At 39.0% G+C, this 24063-nt stretch overlaps 1 protein-coding gene across 1 annotated transcript; it reads right to left on the bottom strand.

The window, feature by feature from the left end:
* Nucleotides 1–12402: 12402 nt before the first annotated feature.
* On the bottom strand, nt 12403–24011 carry eefsec (eukaryotic elongation factor, selenocysteine-tRNA-specific). Its single transcript, XM_055027234.1, has 7 exons — nt 23277–24011; nt 22366–22573; nt 22145–22241; nt 20546–20710; nt 19079–19702; nt 15009–15165; nt 12403–13164 (listed from the first exon to the last, which is right to left on the bottom strand). The coding sequence occupies exons 1-7, from the start codon at nt 23578–23580 to the stop codon at nt 12989–12991; spliced, it is 1731 nt and encodes a 576-aa protein (XP_054883209.1). The 5' UTR covers nt 23581–24011; the 3' UTR covers nt 12403–12988.
* Between the last annotated feature and the right edge of the window lie 52 nt (nt 24012–24063).

The raw sequence follows: 24063 nt of genomic DNA, 5'->3' as shown, positions 1-24063 counted from the left end.
TAGCTCATTAGAATAACAACAGCTACCACATGGTCGGAGCTAAGAACAAAATATTGAAAAGTTTTCAAAGACTGGAGTTGTAGACAGATGCATCAAAGTGATTGAAAACCTGATTGTAAACTTTTACATGTGTATACTTATACGGTGCTAGCAATTATGTGGATGGCTATCTACACACGTACAGACGTTTACACCGTAATTTTCATGGAGAGATTTTTCCAAACACTCAACGCACCTCACTTTTTAAGCACATACAAAAGACATGACCGTCTCACGTTAGAGTTAAGTGGGAATAAAATTAGCCTACCTTACAACATGTCTAGATAGGCCTACAAAAGCATGCATCTTAAGTTTGCTATAAAATATAAATATAAATCTTCAAATCAGGTTTCTTTGTTGCCCTTTAAGAGGAAACTTAATGAGAGCAACAAACTCAGGTAAATGTTAGCATTTAATGTGTCAATGTACTGATGAAACGTTTGTTGCCGTGTGGGTGTCTTTTGAGGCAGCCATCTTGGATCCGTGTTGAAGAAGAAGCACGCCTCAGACGCCGCTCTTTCACAGGAAGTGTGAGATTGATTGAGACCTAAAGTAGTTAAAAGAATAAACCATCTTGAAAAATACACTGGCATACATGAGGTGTTTTCCTGATATTTTCTTATTGATAAATAATTGTTAATATTTGCATCAGAGTAATATTTGCATCAGAGTATGTGAATGTCTGCTTCTCCACTCTAGAAGGCTGTGATGGCTGACCAATTTGAATTTCACGTGCAAATATGTAAAAGGGTTTTATTTGAACAGTGTCCTAAATATAAAGTTTGTCAAAATTTGCTTATTTATTCTTTGAATTCATTTTGTTTAATCAACAAGTTGTTTATTGGTGTTTTCAGTTCTGTTATGTTGCTCCTCACCATTTTTCTGTTGCTGTTTGTAACTGTGGACCGATTTTAACCACCAACTTGATTTTCTCTTTTCCTAGAATAAATACAGAGAACCTGAACGTGTCTGTCGAGAAGTCAACCTATTGGACAAGAGACGGACAAAGAAGGGTTACGCCTTTGTTTTTACACACACTCCTGTTGTTTGCTGAACGTTCTTATAAAAATAACCGGAACTATTCTCTATTTATCTATAAAATCCCAATTTATAGATAATGAGCCGGGATAAGCCGTGTATGTTTACAACCTGGCTATTTGTTGGATACAAATATCCATGTTTTGTGCTAAATTTAGCGCATAAATAAAATGCAAATTCAGAATTTAGAACCAGTGCTGATAAGTGCTGTTAAAGTGGAAAGTACGCGTAAAAGCTGTACATTACAGGATAAGGTTACTCATGAATACAAAAACAAAACAACACTTGTCTAATGCCTAAGCTGATATCTGAAAGTTGCTTCAGATGTGTAAATAAACAAAACTGCAAAAGAAAAAAAGAAGGGGTTTAAGAAGCAATATTTTTTTTGTTTTGCAAAACTCTAATCTCGTATGTTCTGTTGCGTTATCAGCAGCCATTGAAATTTGAGCAAAGATTACATCTGACCAGAAAGTCAAACTAACAGTGAGAACTGTAAAAGTGCCAAAGCAGATTTCTACCACTATAAAATTAAATTTCATAGAAGTTGATGCAAAGGTATTTATCATTTCTTTACGGCATTAGTTTCTGAGTCAGGTATGTCTTCTGCCTGATTGCGTCTAACATTTTCTTTGCGTGTCCACATTAGTGTCATGACTTTCTCGCTAATGTACATGTCAAACTGTATTTAGCTAACAACGTTTCTATAAATATAACACAATGTTGCTCAAATGTCATTTGATTGTAATTACTCTCTACTTTACTCAAAGTTGTGCAAAGTAGAGATGTTTTCGAACAGAAGTTGAAATTAAATACAATTATGTTTTTTAAGATTTCTTTTGATTTAAGATGGCTGAAACCCACGTTAGATTTTCAGCTGTTAGCTTCATTATTGGGAGGATATTTATCTTTGATTCTAGAAGTGATGCTGGTGGTTATCTGCTGGTCGAGCTTTAAATAATGAAGGACACTGGGATTTGCTAGTTATTGTTGTGGTAACTGCTTTTTGCAACACAAATTGTAATTATATATTTCTTTTTATCTTAGGCACTCAAACAATAAAGAAACATTGTCAAGAAGAAGCCGTACAGAAGCATCAGATGAGTGTCACTGTTTTATGGAGATACAAACCATCAACATTACTAATAAATTGTTTATACCTTTAGCTTTCACTATGTTGTCTTGTGTGACACCATGTTGGTTCTGAACATGGGGTTCCTCAATGACATCTAACTTCTCAATCTTCACTACCACCCAGGACATTTCTGTTTACCAAATTCAACCTAAAATAACCAAATGTACCTGTATAATCTTACTTTTCCTATAAACTTGTACAAATTATGCTTATTGTAGCTACCTGCATACGTTTCCTAGAAACGGATACCAAAGCAAAACATTCCCAACAAAGACATAGTGTGAACAACTTGCAATTTTTGCTCTAGGGCTGACAATATTTTCACAAGGGTGGCATTGTTAATAAAAAAAAAAACTGCAAAGTTCTTAAAATAGTTTTACTGAAATTAACAGTGCCATCGGGTGGAAAGAAAATGAGAAGGAAGAGTCATTCAGAGGCTTCCTTTAAAACAAAAAAGAAAGTAAACAGACCCACTGTGTGCATATTGCTGTGTGGTTTTTAGTTTACTATAAGAGGGGCAGGGAAAACATGGCTCAACAAAGAAAATGAGTGAGTAACTCGGGATGCTTCCATAAGTCAAAACTACATCCAGATGAGTGAGCCAGTCAGCTAACCCTTTCCATATGATGAGTTCACAAAGGGTTAAAATCAATCCTCCAAATTCTTAAAAATGCTAAAAATTGACACAGAAAAAGCATTTTATTTAACTGCTGTTATTACAGAACTTAATAGTAAAATTAAAGAATATGATGGTAAAATAGAAAATGAATATTTACATTTATTGAGAGCATAGTAACACTGCATCCATACACGCTGAGTTGAATGTAAATAAAACTGTGTCCTACAGAAGGGAAGCACAACCATATCTCTCTGTATATTGTTGACCATTACTAATGATGTATATTTTTGAATAACTACTTTTAACTTTGAATCAGGAAATTGTGCATATCAAAGACATGTCGTGGCTGTTTCTGTATTATTGCACTGCAGAGGAGAATGTAGTTCAAGAAAGTGCAGAACAGGAAAACTTTGAAGCTTGCAGTGAAGGTGTGTTCAATACTCTAACCGAGGGTTTAATCATCATATTCCAGAGTGATCAAATGCCCCACATGCATGCTTTGTGTCCAAACAAAGTTGTGCAAAGTAGCGATAGAAAACCAAAGCAGAATAGACGAGAGCAGTGATTTCAGTGCTGCAACTCTGGTGCTCACCCTAACAATGTCACATAGGGATCTGGTTACTCTTTAGCTCTCTGGGCAGATCGGAAGCAAATACGACACCCAACCCCCTCCAGATATTGCTGATGAAATAAAACAACCATGCTAACTGGCGCAGCAGACCCATTTATGAAATTTAGCAAATGGGCTGGGCTTCCGTCAGGGCCGTCTGACCTGTCCCTCAGATCATTCCCTAACGGCCTGTCTGACTTCTGCACACAAGGAAAAGAAGACAAAGAAAATAAATAAATCCTCGGTTATAATGGCTCATTTCCATGGGAAACTACTCTTAAGCCTTAGGCCCTGACATCAGGGTAGAGCGCTTCTCAAACCCCCATCCTCCATCAAATTTCACCATCCACACAGTCGGAGCAAAAGAATGCCAGGTTAGCTGTTTAAAAATGAGTTTTCTCTGAAAAACTAAACTACAACTGAGTAGGTAACATGATGTCTAAATACTCTAACTTAATGGTTTGTTTGCTGTGTTTTACTTGAATGTTTGAAGACAAAATACCTTTTGTTTCTGACGTAATATAATTATGAAAATAAGTTCTTGGGTAAATGTCAAAGCCCATTTATCTACAGCAACCTCCATTAATGTTCTTAGGATTTTAAATTGAGATTTTATAACTTCACCTAACCCTGCTTTAAAGCTGCAACATGACAGTTTTTTTTTATTCTGAAATGCACAGCTGGGAAGTCAGATTAAAAAAGGAGAATGGGACGCCCAGTTTTTTGTTATCGGAGCATGCATCTCCCGTTTGCTGTCACCCATGAATGCTCTATGCTCCTCTGTTGTCTCCAAACTGCTGTGTGTATCTATTAAACGCTGTTATGTACACACACCTGATGATTAATATGCAATCTTGAGGCAGTAGTAGGGCGGACAAGGATATACAATGAAGCAGATGGTGATAGAAAAGTCTGATGTAGGTCTTTTCAGTCCCGTAATAATCACACATTTGGTAAAATGAGAAAATGTTGGAACAAAGAAAAGTTAAAACAAAAACAAGGTTCTCAGAAAAGTCTGTGATTTTAGATGTTTACATCCATTTCCATAATGGATGTAAAGAGGCTTCTGCCTGGTAGATAAAGCTGATGTACATAAATACATCCAACCGTGAAAGCAATTAAAAAGTCAGCAAATCAAGTACCTTAAAAAAAGATACATAAAATGTATGTTTTTTTTTTTTAATGACTTAAATAAGAAGTGAATCATATTGTTTCCAGAAATGCTTAGGCATGCATGCATGTACGAATGAGAATGATGCATGCTTTGCGTCAATCAAGCAGGTTTCTAATTAAGAGTTGCTGTGTAAGGTTAGAGATAGTTGCCAGGGGAGGGAAATCACTATCAGCTTCCCATTTTCATATGAATGGGCTCATTTAATTAAACTGAACAGCTAATGAGAGCATATATATCAAAATAATGGAATGTTTCACCGGCTATGTAGGAAATGAACAAAAACACATAGGAAAGACGGGGGGGAGCAGAGGAGAGACACTGACAGAAAGAAAATGGGGGGGGAGAAAAACCGGCTCTGAGTTAGAAACAGATAGCTCCCAACAGAAGTTCAAAGAATCTGTAGATCGCGTCAGCCGAGATTGAGTCAGGCTTTGTTGCACAAAAGGAACGAGGAGGAAGACTTGCATTATGTCTGGTATGTGTACGAGAACGATGGAGGAAGAATCAGGATGAAAAAACTCCCTTGCATTGTTCCAGTTTGCATGCCTGCTCACTTCTGCGCTTGTCGAGTGAGGACGCATCCGTCTCTGTCTGCTAGGATTCCTTCATTTGGAGGTTAATTAACGCTTGAAGTAAAAGCTGCAGGGCTGCAAATCAAAGACAGTAAACAATCTTCCAACAACCTCAGGGGATTATTAGAAAAATAAATGAAAGCTGCAGCAAATAATTAAAATATTTGAAATGTGAACTTTGGGGAAGTGTTTTTTTTTTCCCTCCCTTCTGCTCGACTTTGATATGCCAAACAGATCAAGGACAGCTGAAATAAACTTGGAGCACATGTGTGAGGGTGTCATTGCAGGAAAACCTGCAGGATGTAGAAACACTAAGGTTTTAGGAAACACAATGTTTTTAGCAAGCTTAGTCCTGGATTTTATACCAAATAATCTTAGAAAAGAATAACTTAATTTATAACATCCTGAAGGAAAACATTAGGCTCTTAACTTTGAGCAAAAAAGATCCTGTGATTGTTGTCAAAGACAAAAGCACCCGCACATTTTGCACATGTTGTGACATAACCACAAACTTCAGAATATTTTGGGGGATTTTATGTATTAGATCAGCCGCAAAATTGTGAAATGGAAGGATAAATGTCTTCCCTTTTTTAACAAAAATATAAAACTCTGTGCAGACTGAATTTTGTCTTCAGCCCCATTTACTCTGACATCTCCAGATCAACAGTGTCAAAATTTTCTGCAAACAAAATCAGCTAATTGAAAGCATTTGTTTTGACTATCAAGTATTTTAAGCAATGCCTAATTCTTAAAATCTCAGTAAAATACATTGTAGGCATATTACCGTATTGATACTTTTGACAGGCACAGTTTAAAAATAGACAATGTGAGTCCATATAATGTTAAGCAGTTTTAGGACATGTCAACAACGTCAATTTATCTAATACACAAAAAAAAATAGAGAAAAAAACATAGAAGAGGATTCCTCTACGAAGTACGCAACACCAGTAACGACAGAATACTTTTCCTACATCAAGCTGATTTTATTTATTTCAAGGATGTCTCCATCCTTTTTTTTCTTAATTGTTTTCTGTCTCTCCATCTCTATTTGTTCCCTCAGAGGACTTGTCCTTGTCCCAGCCCCAGAGCTCGTATCTGATTGGCAGCAGGCCACTGTTTTCATAAACACAGATTGCAGAGGGCGAGCATACATACATAAACAGCGGCAACACATGTCTGCTGTGTCAGATCCTCTATAAATCTCCATCACTCAGTCTGCTCCTTCAAGATACCCGAGCGACACAGCTTGAATGACGGTGCTGGGTTTTCTGAGCTGAAGTCGTCTTTGGGCAAATCGATCTGCTGATAAATAGACATTCAAAATCATAAATCACCATTGAGTTGCTGTCTTTTTACTGCAGGTGTGTTTTAATAGCATCACATCAACTAAAGAAAGAGCAAATAAGTGAAAAAAACTGTATTTGACCTCAACCTACTGGTGGCTCTTAGTGAAATGCGACTATATTAAAGACTGGTTACACAGTGACTCCTCTGGAAGGAGCTTCAAATGTCGTTTTTCTGGTTCTGTTACGACTGATTTGGTGACTAATGTTCAAAAAACATCTACCTCTGGAGTACAGCTGTCCAGATGGGCATCCTGAAGACATTTAAAGAGACCACTGATAACCACAAAGACCCAAGTCGACTAGTTAATGTGTCCTAAACATCTTTTTCAAGGTTACCCAGAGTGTAAGTTGCGTTGCATGTGACCCCACAGACGTCACATGACTCCCACCAGCAGCAGCTTCACTGTGAGACCCCACAGTTTAAAATCCTCATTTCTTCAGTCTGAAGAGCACTCAGAAGTAACAGAACCCTGGAAAGGGAAGAGCTGCAGGCCTTTCCTTCAAATGCATAGCTGTGTTAATGTCATTATTGGAAGGAGTCTTGTGCCCGCACAGCATCTCAAATGAACATCCTATCCTTTTACAATAGCGAAACTTTATGCTCTGCTGAGGACATCAGTGATGGATATTTTAGGATTAAAGAAAAATTACTTGGAACTCCACTTTTTATGAATATGTACTTAAAATATAGGGATAACTACAGTTAAGATTTCGTAAGCAAAAATTTGTGGAAGTAAGGAAAATGTTCTGGGATGATTTTATTCATACCCAAGTTGTCCCCCAATAAAGCAGCTTATTTAATTTCGTTTCATTTTGCTTCTTTTAATGTGTTGATTGCATCTCTATGACCGACACACAGCGATGTAGCACAGAATGAGTTTTTAGTTTGGTTTAAAAACAAAAACAAAACCCTAGTTTGCAATGTTGTGATAAAACTGATTTGAAGCCAAACTTGATGTCTTCACACTGGCCAAAATACTCCTGTTGTATAATTTCATGTGGCTTGTAAAATAAAAAGAATCATCTTGAGAAACAAGAAACAGGCGAATTTCACGTTCAGGAGAAAAATAGTTTTTTGTCTCCATGCAAAATACTACATGTCATCCTGAACTCAGCATCTTTTCTTCAGCTAGGACAAATTAGCCCATCAAACTGGATGGCAGCAACCCTGGAAGGAAACCTGGCAGCAGTGATTCTCATTCTTAATTTGATTATAGGTGAGGTCAAAGACCCACAACCAACATTAATTATAAGACACAAGCAACAATAACTGACACATTACGTTTCTAATTGTTTTTTGTGAGTAAAGAACAATGAGTTTAGTAATTTTAAGTACAAAACAAACTTGACTGATTGAATTACCTTTCAGAAACAACAGAGTTAACAACATGAACTAAAGGTTCATGTTGTTAACTCTGTTGTTTCTGACATTGAAGCTTCACAAAGACTGAGGTAAAAGTTACAGACCGAAATTATACAAAAATTATAATTATTTTAAAAAGACTTTTATCTCCAACAAGCTGCCTAAATATTGTCCGATAAAAATGCTTAATTTTTTCACAAAAGTAGTTTCCATTTTTTCAGATTTTAGTGTTTTCATTTAAACTCTTTACGCAGAGCTCAAGAAAAACAAGCTTTTTTATGCAAATAACTTTTTTAATAATTATCTCGCTGTATGTGTGAATATGCTTGACAGACAAAGTTGTATCGATGGCAGCATATAAAGAAACTCTGTGATCTTCTTCAAGTTGCTCATGCAGCTGACCTTTGACCTGAAGTACTGGACTCTGCTGAGCCCAGCGGAGTAATGATCGACTGTTATTCTTCAGCCATCAGCGAACCCCTCAGTAAGTGAAGAGGAAGGAGGATGGTAACGCCACTGAAAACAGACCGTTGTTTGTGTTGTGTGTGCGCCATGGTATGGAAACAGTACATCAATACATTTCTGTATTGAGGTGCCAGCACTAATTTGCATGTTTTTTCTCTCTCTCTCTGTGTAAATGAGACAGGAAAAGATATGCAAACAACCAGGTGATGATGGGAGAACAATGGACGTCTTAAAAGCTATTTTTCCATTATGGTGTAGAAGAGCTTGCTGTTTTGTCGGCAGATGGGCTAATGGGCCTCTTCGATGTGCTGAGGAAATAATAGGAAATTTGCGTTTATGGGTGCACGTTTGCGAAAGAAAACTTATCAGTGCAGTAGAAAAACGTGCGGCAAAAATCTGAGAAGCTGCTCTGAAAGCCAAATCAAAAATTTCTCGAAACAGGTTAATTCAACTTATAAACTGCTTCATGTTTTTGGATTTCCTGTGCTAAAAAAAAAAACATGAATCAAATATTTGAATTCCCTCAGCGGTATTCATTAAGCTCTGCAGATGCCTGTAATGAGCCAGTCATTTTATTCAGGTGTGTTGAAGAGAAGACTTACCTGCACGTTTCAGGATGGGATCTCTCAAGGACTGGACCTGGGCTCCCCTGAATGTAGGGATTTCTACCTGATACAAAATAAGAAAGTTTGATTTAAAGTCAAACACTGTGAGAGAAAAAAAGTTAAGCAGTGTATGTAAATATCTGGTTTCAGTAGGTCTAAAATTGTGAGAAGTTAGAAAGGATGATGACCACACTTCAATAAAAATCCCAAAAAATTAATTCACAAGCTCCCATGTGAACTAAATTATGACTCAAAATTTTTATTGTTTAAATAATTAGAATCACTTTAACACTAATGTTATTAAAGCTACACTACTCAGCAGAACCATTTTGTGGGGGATTTTATGAGACCTTCACTTTTGTTTGAGTCTGAAAAAAAAATGTATGAGCCCAATAAAACAATTCTGTATTATTCAGATGTATTTATGAGCAATAAAGACCTTAATTTGCAGCAGTGGGTGTTGCATGGAGGCTCAGTCATGAGTGTGATTTATGACGACACACGGAAAGAACAAAACACCTTGACAGACATTCGCAGCTGATGGGAGGCTTGGAGATAAGCTGCACCGGAAATGGAAAAAGCCGCCTGAATGGGCTGCAGGGGTATTAATTAAACAATGTCCATTTTAATCATAGCTAATTATATTTTCCTGAAAGTGTTGAGAGCATTTAGGGGGGCTTTGGGTGATTCTATCTGTGTCTTTGCTCATTAGTGCGATCCAGCTTGTCAGATGGGCAAAGCTTTTGGTTTATGTCATCAAAAATCTGCTAGAAATGTTGGATCAAAAAAATAAAAAAGGAAGAAAGATTTGAGCTTTAGGAAAAGAAAGGTGCTCGACTTCAGAGGAAATAATTTCGCCAAATACATATGTAAGCTAAAAGAGCGCATTAGCAGTCTAACCGCATCCCCACTGATTAATTTAGTAATTAATGTTGCCTCCATTTATCACTGAAATAGCTGCTAATTAGTCTTTTCCAGCTCCACTGCCTCAAACTGTTCTTCCTCTGCAGTCTACCCTGTCAATAACCCAGCCACCTCTACTCTCTGTTTCTTTATAAATATCTGTTATCTGTGCTCATCAGAGACTGGTTTCCATTTATAAACATTCAGGAGCTCAGACGGTGACCCTTGACTCCTGGCTGACCTGGACGCCAACAGCAGAAAGGACGGGGTCACTGAGGGGGGAAACATCTCGGCTGCGACTTATCTCTGGAAAGAGGAGGACAGAGTCTAATAGGAAACCATAGAGGAGAATAGGGAGTGCAGGGTCATTCAAAAAGGTTAACATGTGATGATTATCATATTAAACGTGGATCCAGTCTCAGTCTCACTTTCAGTCTCCAGTCACCACAGCAAGATAACAAAGGTGGCATATTTTGTTTGTGCACAAGAGGAGTAACATTCAACCATGTGAAGAAGGAAGGACTCTGTTTAGCTTCCTCATAAATGACCAATCTCAAAAAGACCACTGGACTAAACTCCATTGAAAACATACTGGTTATTCCACCAAGTATTGATTTCTGAACTCTTTCTGAGTTAAACATTAGTGTTGTTGTTGTTGTTGTTTACAAATAAATATAAACTTGTTTTTTGTTTTGTTTTTTTCTTTTTTGTATTATTTGAGGTCTGAAAGCACTGTGTCTTCTTTGTTATTTTGACCATTTCTCATTTTCCACAAATAAATATAAAAGTCTCTGAAATTTAGTAGTTCATAGAATAAAAGAACAAAGTTCATTTTACTCAAACATTTACCAACAAAGAGAGAAGCTGGTCATTTTAAGTAGTCTACAAAGTTTTTCGAGAGACGTGTGTTCACTCATCAGTCACTGATATTAGTCTGAACAAAAACATATTTATATCAATGTCTCCAAACAAACTTCAGAGGGACGCCATACTTTTTTTAAAATATTCAACTAAAACTGGATATTTCAAACACAAATCAAAAATACTTTATTGATTTTAAAGAGAAATTAAATAACTAACTAATAATAAAAATAAGAGGGTTTATATTTTTAATAAAGGTTGAAGTGTCTGTCTGCCTGCTTTCACCTTTCCAAAATCAGATTGAAGAAACTGGAGGTGGTCCTTCTTCAATGCACCAGTAAGACTGGCGGTGAAACAGACCCTCAGCATGATGCTCCCTCTACCAAGCTTGAAAAATAGCACTGTATTCATTAGCTTGAAAGCCTCACCTTGTCTCCTAACCATAATCTGACACTGACAGTCATCAATGTTTCACCAGAACATATTTGGCCGGTCATGAATAAATGTTTGTAGACTGCAAGCCGAGCCCACCTGAACAGTTTTAATCGTATTGAAGGTAATTAATACTGTGAACGGCAGAGGGAGAAAGGATGTTTCCTATTAAACCAGAATGGACAGAGAACGAAAGAAGAGCTGCAACAAGAAAGAGAATGTGAAAAGACAAGGAGCAAAGAGCTACTTATTCTTCTTTCCTCCTGCGTCTGGTTTGCTAGAAGAGGAATGAGTGGAGATAAGCCTAAAAGGACTGTCACTCAGAGGAACAATTCTTCCAGTGTCCTCCTCTTCCTCCTGGGACTCCTCCCTCCTCCTTTTCTCAGATTCCTGCTGCGATAGAGCTGCTGCTCACAGGGACGTTTTGTTGACATCATAGCAGTGCCGTCCAACCCGCAAATTGTGAAGTGTGAACAAAAATACTCAGAAAAGGAGTAAAATCTACCCACACGCTGAAGCATTTAACAGAGCGAAACTGTTGGTTTGGATAGTTCTGCAAATACATCTCAGCAAACATGGAGAATTTTCAATATGAAGTCAAATAACATCAACTGACTGATGTTCTGCCAGAAGATTGCTATTATAAAGGCAAAAGGTGTTGAGAAAATGTTTGAAGAACGTTGGAAATGCTTCACTAGAGCTTCAGCAAGTCATTTCACTTCAGCATCCACATGGAAACCCAGATGTTGTCCCTCTGTGTCTCATTCTGTAGAAACTCAGAGTCCTATAGTCTAAAATCAGAGTTAAATACCAACCAGTAACATTTACTCAATGCGAGTAACTTCACTGAATAGAAGAAGCTTATTTGTAGCAGTTTTTGCTCAAGTGTAATGTTTTGTATTGAAATACATTGATTTCTTTTGCCTGCTTCTGTTGTTTATATGAATTATTTTCACTTTGGTCATATTTCCATAAGTTAGATTATGTAATCTTCATATATATATATATATATATATATTACTCATGAATAATTTTTGAACAGGTACTTTTACATGAATAGAAATATGTTGGAGTAGTGCTACTTTTACTTGAGTTCAAGTTAGTTACTCTACCAACCTATGGAGACAAATACAAACTTTATATGGATTTAAAGTCAGATAGGAAAGTTAAAAAAAATGTTTTCACAAGGTGTATGTAAATTATTTGGATTCCAGGAATCACTGAAAAGTCAGAGGTCACACCATTATCGTTTTTGAAATTATTCGTATATTTATTTTTTTACTTTCTAAAACAAAAGAAAACCCTGACCAGTCATCTGACATTCAAATGAATAATGAAATAAAAAAAGAAAGAAATTGAGACAAACACAAGTCAGAGATAAAGCAGGAGCCAGTGAATAACGAAGCTGGAACATTGCATTATCGCTGCTGATGAGACGTTCAGTCGCACAGGAAGTAAACACAAAGACCAACCTGAGCTCTGCATTTCTGCTAGTGATTATTTTAATCAAGACAGAGGAATTGCAAATTTTTTTTTTTTTTACATCTATAAGTAAAATTTTGCAAACATCAGCAGATTTGGATCATTAAATGAAAGTTGTGCATTAGGGGAAAAAAGAGCAGCTTTTCCCTCTCATGGCGGAGCAAACAGGATTAGGTCGAGCTCCTAAGACAGAGATAAAACAATCACTGTTTCACATGCGTTCAACATTCCTCAATCATCGCATTTCTGCAGACTGTCTCCATCTTCCAGAAAAAAAACAAAAGGCTCCAAAACCTCTGAATCTGCTTTCATGGCCTGTTTCTACGAATCAGAGGAGCGTGCAGGGGTCAGGACTGAACCATCTTCTTATGGGGATCAAACACGTATCTCTTGAAATGCAGGTTGATGCTGACAGGCTGGGACTCTGTTTTGGGCTCCTCTTCGCTTGCCGGCCCGCCTTTGCTGCCGCTTTTCCCCTTCTTCTTGGAGGACAACAGCTGCTTGGTCTCCGGGCGAAGACCCTCTGAGAAACACATCAGCAGACAAGTCAAGAGGAGACGAGGATAATATAAATCTAAACAGATAAACCACCTTTATGTGTCATATTTCACTTTCTCCTGTGCAAAACCATCCTCAACTCAACCCCGATATCTGATGTGAATCTTTTCCTAGTTGCAGTATACAGCAGGTATTTTGTATTATCTAAAAAGCAGTCTCCCTTGCTGTCAAACTCATGCAAAAGGAACCCCCTCCTCCCTATACCTGCCCTCATGTTTGTTTTCCTGCATGTTTTAGGCCTGGAACCGACTGCGGCGTGTGCTTTCCCTTCTCCACACAGCAGGTAAGAAATGTTCTGGGTTCACCGCTTTTCATGCAGGCTGTCTGACCCCATGTACATCGGCGCCAGCATTCTTCTTCTTATCATCATGCCAAGGTGAGGGCTGTTATGGTTGCAGCGCAGCCAGAATGCTCCGGCTGTTATCTAGGATCAGCCGAATATGTCGGCTTTGTGCTGGAAAACACGCGCGCGTACCTCCGGCGACAAATCATTTAAGGTAAACGGGTCGAGTTTTTTCAAGTCAGCTGCACGTATTTACGTCTTCACACACAGTAAATGTGGTGAATCGGTAATTGATTTTTATTTATTTTTTCTTTATCATCTATATCCTCACACACCAGTCACCAGATTAAGAGCAGCGTGATTTCCCATGTGTATCAGACAGAAAAGCCTCCCAAATCCAAAAGCTGAGATATTCAAAATCTGATTTATATTTGCATAAAAAGTCACAAAAATCAAAGCGACACCTTCAGAAGAAGACACTCAAGTGAAGTTCAGGTACAATATGGTGTCCAATCAATGGGACAAAGGTCAAAGGAGACATAGTAATCTATAAAAAAAAATTTTCAGTCCAATAATGTGACTAATCTCACACACTATTAATTATTGGGTTTTGTTTTTTGTTTTCTTTTACAAGGGGTGATTATAAGAACGCATAATTAAAAGCTGCATTTCTTTCCTGATCCAAGAAGCCACTGTTTTTATTTGTTTGTTGTTGTTTTTTCCATAGAAGATACACCCAGAAATTTTCCCAGTTTTGGAATTGATTTGGTAACGTTCACACTACCAACCCGCGAGAGCACATAGACAAAAAAAGAGAACAGCTGAATTCAACATAAACACATATGAAAAACAGTGGAAACACGACCCAATCCACTTCTAGAGTAAGAAAATGAAATCATTACTTTGCAGGTTTGGAGTTGGTGTGAGGAGCTGAAGTCAGCAACAGGAAGCATTTCTGAGTCAGATTAAAGTAGACACATTTAAAATCAGTTCCTTACTTGTCTGAAAAACGACGCATTATAAATTCAACAGAAAGCGAAGGCGACTGGCAGGAAGCACAGCCCTGCACAGATACATCTTAACCCAAACTGACAGCCTCACGGAGACGCCGCTGAATGTCCACATTATGCTCCCGCCTGAGCATACTGTGCGTGTCGGTAAATCTGAGACGTTTGAGGATGGAGGAACAAGGCAGCGAGGAGGATGTCGGCCTGGTTCTGTTTCTAAAATGTTTTTGTTTTCTCTTCCCTCCCGTTCGTGGGTTTTTGAGCAACAGAAGGTAAAACAAACACTGATCAGACTTCCCCCGGAACACAGGCGATCCCCAGAGGAATGCTGGGAATGTGGCTCGGGATGTCGGGCCTGCTGCTCTTACCACATCCTGAAGACCGTCTGCTGAGCCCCAAAACACTGAAAGTGGACGTCGGCAACAAGGGAGGCTCGGGTGACAGCAAACTAAGCGTCACTCTTTAAAACACCAATCAATGACGCCAAATTTACAGGCAGATGTCGTAAAGGATCCTCACCTTGAATACGGATCTTGAACTTCCCGCTCTGTCCAAACCCGCCCTCGATAACGCCACTCTCCCCTGTCGACAGAGTAACCTTTAACCCCACAAAGAGCTGGAGGTTGGTCTCCTTTTTGAACAGACTGCGGCCGATCACAGAGTAATCATCAGTCACCTGAGGCAGGAAAACAAATGAGCTCATATCAGGAAAAACAACCAAAATAAGGAGATTTTGTGGCTCTGGAGATGCCACAAAATCTCCAGAGCCACAAAATCTTCACAGCACAGCTTAATAAATTAGCTAATAAAATATAAGACCAAACATTTTTTGAAACAACTAACAAATGTAGATTACAGCTGTTTTTCAATACATTTGAAAGTTACATTTGTGTTTTGTTTATATAATTTTACAAAAAGATAAACATCCCATAGAAGAAAATTGATCAATTCTCTTTTTGTAAATGCATCATCTTTTTTCGTGTAGAAGACATTTTCTACATTTACAAATTATTTTCACAAAAGGTTTCGCAGCATCTTTAGCTCTACAGTTTAGTTGGACTGAGGGCAACAATAGATTTTTGGTTCGTAAAGGCAGCGGGTCCCTGTGTTAGTCCAACACAAAGCAATGCATCAATGTGAAGTGAAACTGAGTTCACCAATTTTCTTTTACACATTTCCAGTTGTATTTCCATCTGTACTTTGACTACACCATTCTATTGTATGCATATGCTTGGATCTAATCTATTCCACAGTAGAAGCGGCTAGATGCCTCTTTTTTCAGACTCTATTCCTGTTTCAAAAACATCAAAAACAAAAACATCTTAATGTTGCCATCTCCTTGCCGGGATGATGTGTTCCAGGCAGTGTTCACGTTTTGTCACAAATATTGTTTTGTTTTTAGACCACAACCTTTAACTTTGGTTCCCTCTGACCAAGCAGCTTCTTCTGAGTTAACATGAACCTCTTGGCTTTTTTAACTGGACAGTCATGTCTTTGTTGGTTTCCAGCAAATGACGAATTGAACAGAGCTCTATGAGATGTTCAAAGTGGGATATTGTTTTATAACTTAACCCTACTTTAAACTTCTCCAGAACTTTATCCCTGACCCGTCTGCTGTGCTCCTTAGTCCTCACGATGCTTTTTGATAATTAAAGTTCACTAACAAACCTCTGAGGCCTTCAGATGACAGCTGGATGCACGCCTACTCTAAATTACACACAGACGTCTGAAGGCAAATTGGATGCACTGGATTTTATTTGGGTTTAATACAAAAATACGCTTCATATTTCACATTTTTTTATTTAAAGCCTTAATTTTCTAATTTTGCACTACTGTGTTGATCAGCTAAAATCTCAATAAAAACACGCTGATGTTTTTGGTCGTTAAGTGACAAAATGTGGCAAAAGTCCAGAATTGCAGCTGCTTTTAGAAACTACTCTTCAACATGTAACAAATGTTGTGTGACTTTAGCTTCAAATAAGTAATAACGCGTTACTATAACATGTATGCTTGAGGAGGAAGAGCCATCAGACCACATTCTTCGAGGATCGCCTGCCGGGCTATCTCTAACTTTCTTCAACGCAGTTAAGCATATTTTATGGCATATTTGTATTTCTTCTTATCATCCATCCCTAAGTGGATCTAACCCCACCACTAATCTGATAACTGCAGGGCACCGCTCTGTCTCTACACCACCAACGCTTCCTCGCTCTTCTGCCTGACCCTGATTCATTCCTGAACATTTGACCCTCAAGCATGACGGATCTGCTGATACAAAGAAAAACAGAGTACAGTTTCCGCACATGTCTGATGGCCCATCTGATTCGTGACATCTCAACAATGACAGTAATGTGCTCTTTTTAAGAAAGGGAATTCTTTGGTCCTGAGGCACAGCTGGGTCATTCTGCGAAACGGCGCGAGCGACGAACGCGACATCACATGGCCGCCGTCTGACCCCTCGCGCCGTTCTGCTCCCGAGTGTCTGAGCGGAGCTGTCAACAGCCCGAGGTGCTAAAGCAGGAAACTAGTTTACACACTTGAACCTTGAACCTCTGGTGACCCTGCTCGAGGGCCTACAAGGAGAAACTGAACTGTAACACACAGCGTGACGAAAGTCATCACCGGCGGCATGAGCTGTAGGAACACCGTTCAGGTTTAGGGACATAATCTAACAGCAAACGCGCAGGAATGATAACAACGTCATGCAGAATGGGAGAGAAAGATGCTCAGACAAATGCGGAACGTGTGGATGTTCCTGCGCCACTCAGGTGTGACCAAACAGCGCCAGCCTCCAATAGCTAGACAGCACCAGCGCGACTGGCGTCAGCCGGCCACCCACGCATGCTTCTGTCACAGCACATGCTAAGGCATGCATACCACCCATGCCTCAAACGCGGCTCATCGCGGCCACATATGTATGATTGTTTGTGTGTACGTGTCTGTTTGTGAATATACAATAGAGGCCTGTGTCTGGGAGGCACGCTCCAGCGGCACCAGCAACAAGGAATATCTGAAGAACTAGAGCCAGAAGGAGTTCAAGGTGATGGTGAGGGAGGGCGGCAACAAACGCTGAAACGATTAATTGTGATTAATTGATTATTAACATAGTCAGCAGCTAATTTAGTAATTGATTAAATGTTAACTTGAGTATAGAAACTCAAATAAAAAGGTCATTTGTTGAAAGAACAACATAATCAGAGCAGTAATTAGGCTGAAACTAGTCAAAAATGTCAAAAACATTTTGCAAAATTTGCAACAAAAAAAAACCCGCTTTTTGTCTGTAAATATGTTTTACTAAGAACTCCTGAAGTGGCATATTTTATCTCCAACATAATCAAATTCTGTATAATAATAATAAAATCTACTATTTAGCATCTTATGCTATACAATTATCAGTGAGTTAAAAAAAAAATCCTCAACAGTGAAGGAATCTTGAATTATCTCATGTTCGGCAACAAAATGTTTTTTTTTTTCTTTTTATAAAATTAATTATTTATTCATTAGCATCTTTCAATGTATTTCATGTAAAAAAAAAAAAAGCTTAAGTGGTTAAATGAAACTAATTCAAATTATGGCAATTTTTTAAAACTGATTAATCATCAGAATATTGGTAGAATAGTCAATTACTAAAATAATTGTTAGCTGTAGCCCTACAAGGGATTATTGACTTCTCGGACGCCCTGACCTGAACAAAGTCATCAGCAGAGTGGATAGCATGAAGTTTGTTTGAGCAAACATTTCTGAAGAATTCACCCGGGCGTCTAAAACAGGCCCAGCGCAGGATAGTGAGGGGACTGGAGTGCAATTACAATACTTTGGAAAAAACTCAAAAATCAACACTCCGTGAACCTTTTCACATTTTGTTTTGTCACAACAACAAAGCAAGTTAACATTGTGAAACCTTTTTCATAATTTTGACTACAAATTAAAATCTGGAAAGTGTGGCGTGCATTTGTATTCATCATCAGTGAGGTGACACTTTGAAGAAACAGCTGTCAATACGATTACAGTAGCAAGTATCTTGGCGTTGCACATCTGGATACTGACATGTTTGTCCATTCTTTATTGAAAATTATCTGAAGCTCGTCCAGACTGGATGGAGAGTCTCTGAACTACATTCCAGTCTTGTTAAAGAATCTCAGGTGTTTAAGGTGTAGGTGGTCCTAACACATCAAAATGCTTTAATTCAAATAATCTATTTTAGTTTTTATGTATATTTAATACAAATGAAAGCCACACTTTCAAGATTTTATTTGTACAAACCTTTTGAAATACTGCCTTGTCTTTCTTCTGCGTCACAAAAATATACTCTAATTTTTGCTAGCCACTTAAACCTGTTTTGTTGACACATCAACAAAACATGCAAGTTTTTGGTTGCAATGTGACAATATGTTAAAGTGTTCTTTGGTTTTTATGCTTTTAGAAGGGACTGTTTTGAATGTTATCTTTTTTGTGTTTCATCTACAAAATTAACTTTGAAACAATTCCCTTGTGAACCAGTAGAAACACTGTGTCAACGAGCCAATTGGAATAATAAATATAATTCATTAGATTTAAAATAAATGGCTAACTGCAGGACAACCACTCACCCTCTCTACCTGTCCCTCCTTATGTTTGGTCTTGAAGATGCGTAGCTGAGGCAGAGAAGTCTCGGTGTAACTTTTGTCTTCAAACCCGTGCAGCAAGCGGCCTTGGAAGGCCAGCCGACACGCATTGGCGTGGATATCCGTGTCCAGCTTGGAGCCGATCACCAGACAGAGCGCAGGACATGTGACGGGACGCTCAAACTCCAGTAAAGCCCACTGTTCTGGGTCGGGCCCAGAAGCCGCTTCTTTTTGTCTGCTAACGTACTCGTCCTGGTAGGAATACTCCCTCTCAAAGGTGAAGGGTGTTTCCAGTGAGGACGGCTCTGACGATGTCGGTTTGGTGTCAGCAGGGGGTAAGCCAAAGAAGGTCACCTTCGCCATGACCGTCTCGTGACCCACCGTGATGTGGAACTTGGCCCGGGTGGCGAGAGAACCCTTAAAGTATCCGATCTTCCTGGTGGAGATGATGGCTGCGTACAGGGTGCGCAGGGAACCCGGCGTGCACACCAAGCCGCGCTCCAGCAGTTTAGGGTCGAACTGTGTCACGCACACACCCACACGGTCCCCCTGCATGGCCCCCGACACCGGCTTCCGAAACATCTGCACCGACTTTATTTTCTTGGTCACCTGATGTCAGAGAGCACACAGACACAATAAATAACACGCCTAAAAACACATTTCCACAGAAAAATACACAATACTTAACATGGACCCGATCGCAGATTAAGAAGCAGCAGATGAGGAAACGCTTCAAACTTCAGAAACAAATTTGTAAAAACGTTTTACTCTCCAATATCTCAATAAGATGTTTGGAAACTGGTAAATTAACAAGCAAAAACTCAAAAGAGTGAAACTGTTGACCAAGTATTCCGCTTCAAAAAATAAATATGTTCAATTAAGCTGATGATCAAAAAGTCTGGTGATAAACAAAATCAAGATTAAAATGTAAAGCTCCTTTTCGTTCAGTTGTGATATTTAAGAATTCAAGAATGTGCCCATCAAATGACCTCCTTTGATTATTAAGCTTTATTTGAAAACTGGGTTTTGTTGTGTTTCCTCAAAGGTGCACAAATAATAAATTAGAACATCTCTGTTTGGATGTTAACTCAATAAAATGTAAGAACAAAATTTGAACAGCTTGGCAGATATTATTGTTTAAGTAAAGAAACAAAAACGTTCATCAGCCAGGATGACGTGAGCAGATGACATGTCAATTAAGCCATCTGCTGCCACCAAGAGGTGAACATAATAACTGCAGGCAGCAGTTTTGCATGTGGTCTTGATTTAACAGGATCTGCAGTCAGAAAAGCAAAGATTCCCCACATATTTCCCTCAAATTAAACAGCCACATCCTCTGAACAGACAACTATGCTACCCGTCTGAATCCCTGCCGTTTCCACACATTCATTTCCACTGTTAGGGAATGCCACCTGTGCGTAAGTCTCAGAGACCTCGGTGTTAAAAGCAAACCTTTAGCACTGGGATTTCCACTGTGTCGTTAATGGCCAGTGATCCCTGCAGGATGGTCCCAGTCATGACCGTTCCCTGACCGCGGATGGAGAAGCAGTGATCCACAGCCATAAGAAGGTCACCTTTAGCATCCCTCTTGGGGAGGTATGTCTGTTTCTTCAAAAGCTGGGAGAGAAAGGTTACATGTTTAAGTAATTTTGGTGCTTTGATCATTTTTCTGCCCACCAACAAACATGGCATAAGGTGGTAATTTGCACCAAAGCACAGACATGTCAATGTCAAATTTTGGAACTGTTTAAAAATGTTAGCCAGTTTCAGTGTGAATCAAATAGGTATTTGTAAATCAGGGTTTATTGTGACTTATAATTAGGATATTTTTCAGTGGAATAAGACATGTAAATGTCACAAGTAAGGTAAAAAAAAAATCTCTGGAATTATTTATTTTGGTCTCATTTTATTACATCATAATACATGGCGCTTTACAAGGAGTGTCCAGCCTTCTTAAGGACACCGTCAAATAAATTAGTCTTAAATCTCACAAATATGATCAACCAGGCTGAAACCTGGTGACTGCTTGAGTACTTATATCATTGTACAACCCATTTGTCTCTATAAACTTTAGGAAAACAATCAGTAAGTTTTAAGAGAACAGCCAGCTGACTGACAGTTCATAGCAACAGGTGGAGGCAGCTGGGACTTACTACTTTGCCATAACTTTATAACAGCTAGATACTTCCTAACACTAGCTCATATAAACTCAGAGCAACTTTAAGGTGTGTCGTGCTGCTTCGTGAGGTCTTGATAACAAGTGTAATGCAGGTTTTAGAGCTGATTTGATTCAGGTGTGTCAACATCTTTTAGGCCAGGATATCGACCTAAAAGACCAAAGAACTTCTGACATCAAATCCTATTAATTTTGTGCTCAAGGACAAGAGATACAGGATGGAAATCAAAAAGCTTTTGTTTCGTAGTTTGTTCTTCAATGAGAAATTTATGGAGCTACATTTAAATAAATACAAATATCAGGATTTGAAAACATTGGAAGATTTTGATGTCTTTTAAACACTTCGATTCTGATGTTATTTCCTTAACTTTGTGAAACAACTGATCCATCACAGGGTTTCCCCCAGTATATTGTAAGCCTGGCGGGCCACCAGGCTTTACTTGACCCCCTCGCCCACCAGGCTGAGCATTGTTATTTTAATACAACACTAACAGTGACAGCAAAGAAGGGCTTTGAGCAGCAGACAATTATCTAATTTAAAAAAAGATAATGGCATTTGATTCTACACACAAAATATACAGAGATGCTAGTTTATTTAGTGAACTGCTATATATTTTATTCTATTTGATATTTTATTTCCAAAATGTCCTGTTAATTTTCAACACAAAAATGCTGTGGGGCAACTGGTGGACTTTCCTAGCACCCATACCACCAGTCTTAGCTAGTATCCTGGGGGGGGGGGGCAAACTTGCATCTGCTTTAATAAAACAAAACAAACAAAAAAGAGCCCCAAAATAGTAGCTGCACATCTGAATTAATGAGAACTCATATATAGCCTTTAGCAACAGCAGCATCAATTAGCCTCCAAACTTTACCTCAATTAGCTCTGGCACTCCCTGTGGCTCCTCTGTTTCAGGGGCCTCTGGGCCTCCAGGCTTCGCTGCCACAGCAATCACCGGACATTCCTTGAATCTGTCCACCGGAAAACAGCAACCCTTAAATCATTTCATGATGTGGTGTTGAGGCACTCAGCCTACCTGAGTAAATTTTAATTTCACATTTAGACAGATGTGTAAGTTTATGAACCAATACTGACCTGGTGCTCTCCAGTGTTTTATGTAGCCTTTTGGTCATTTTCTCAATGGCACTTTGTCTCTTGTTAGGCGGCAGCAGGTCGATCTTGTTCAGGACGACGACCATGCGGGGGCAGGTCAGTTCTCCTATCAGCAGACACTCTGCAGTCTGAGTCTGCACGCCTTTCACCACGTCCACCACCAGCATCATCAGGTCGATGATTTGCGCACCTGGAAAAAGAAGACATCGGAGGAACATGGAGCTGAAGCAGAACGACTTCGTCCTTCCCTTCCCCACAAAAGAGAAACTGAGAACATTACAAGCATGAAGTTCGATACTGCTACAAAATGGAGCAAGACAAGCAAAAATACTAGCAAACAGGACATGAAATGAAAGGAGGGGTGAATGAAGGCAGCAAAGAAAGAGCTATAAGATTGAAACTAAAACTACAGTTGTCTTGTTCTGACTTTGAAGGATTTTCTTGTTCTTCTTGGCTCTGACAACCCCAAAACTACACTCATATCAGCAGAGTGAGTCTCACAGTTGTAATTTACAGCAATCTGTCTTGAAAGGAGGTACAGCTGTGGAATCATAAAACCAACATGGTGAGAAAATTCATGCAGTCCATAATGTGAACTTCCTGATGCATTTCAGCTGCCACTTCGACTGTTTGGTTTATTTGCAGAGAAACAGCGCCCCCTGCTGGATGAATTAAACTAATTCATCCTGCAGAAATATAATACAGTTTTGGAAATGCTTTGATCTCAGTTGTAACACTCGCTCAAATCATACCAATTTTCTAATCCAGAGATTTAAACATAGAAATACAATAATTTTAATGAGACAGCTTACATGTATATGTGCTCAAACAAAAACACCAATAAGTTCCTGTGGTCTAATATAAGTTATTGCACCTCCAACGATAGAGCTCACCTCCAATGATGGTCCGAATGAGAGAGGCGTGTCCCGGACAGTCCACCAGGGTGAACTGGAGGCTGTCATAGGGCTGCTGTCCCCCGCTGTCACGCAAGTGATCGGGACAATCCACGGTGAAGGAGGAGAAGCCCAGGTCCAGCGTGATGCCCCTCTCACGGGACTGCGGGTTCTTGTCGAAGGCGGCCGTCGAGGCTGTGCTGCTCAGCGCTCTGGCCAGCGAGGTCTTCCCACTGTCCACATGGCCGAGCACCCCGACATTAAAGTTCAGAGTTTTAGCCCGACTGTCTGGTGACTCTGTCATTTTATCTGTTTGGAGATAGTATTATCTAACATGCGCGTTTTCCTCCACTCTGAGTCGGACCCTGAACTCACCACGACGCGTTACTTTCCGCACCAGTCCTTCCGTCGGCAATGTTTGTTTTTATTATAATATGTTTAAAATGAAAAACATACTAACGCAGCTGGCTACAAACAACTTTTCCGCTGATCCCAGATGACTTCACCCTCGGAAAACAAGCTAAGCCGGAACCTCTTTTGCAAGTAAACAAAATAAAATAAAAGTATAAAATCAATAATTTTCCAATAGTGACACTTGAATTTTAACAAAATATGAATGTGAACTGAAATATTTCTATGATTGTACCCTCGCACAGTGAAACAGGTAATTCATTTGTTGCAAGTTTCTCGTTGTTTCACTACGACAAAACAAATGAAACACACAGGAAAAGACCAGTTAATCTCAGCCAATTACATTTTTACATGTTTTCACAGTATCCAATCATAT

This window comes from Poeciliopsis prolifica, unplaced genomic scaffold, assembly GCF_027474105.1.
Source record: "Poeciliopsis prolifica strain line A6 unplaced genomic scaffold, Auburn_PproV2 SCAFFOLD003, whole genome shotgun sequence".
Lineage (NCBI taxonomy): Eukaryota > Metazoa > Chordata > Actinopteri > Cyprinodontiformes > Poeciliidae > Poeciliopsis > Poeciliopsis prolifica.
This window is presented reverse-complemented; position numbering and strand designations above follow the sequence as displayed.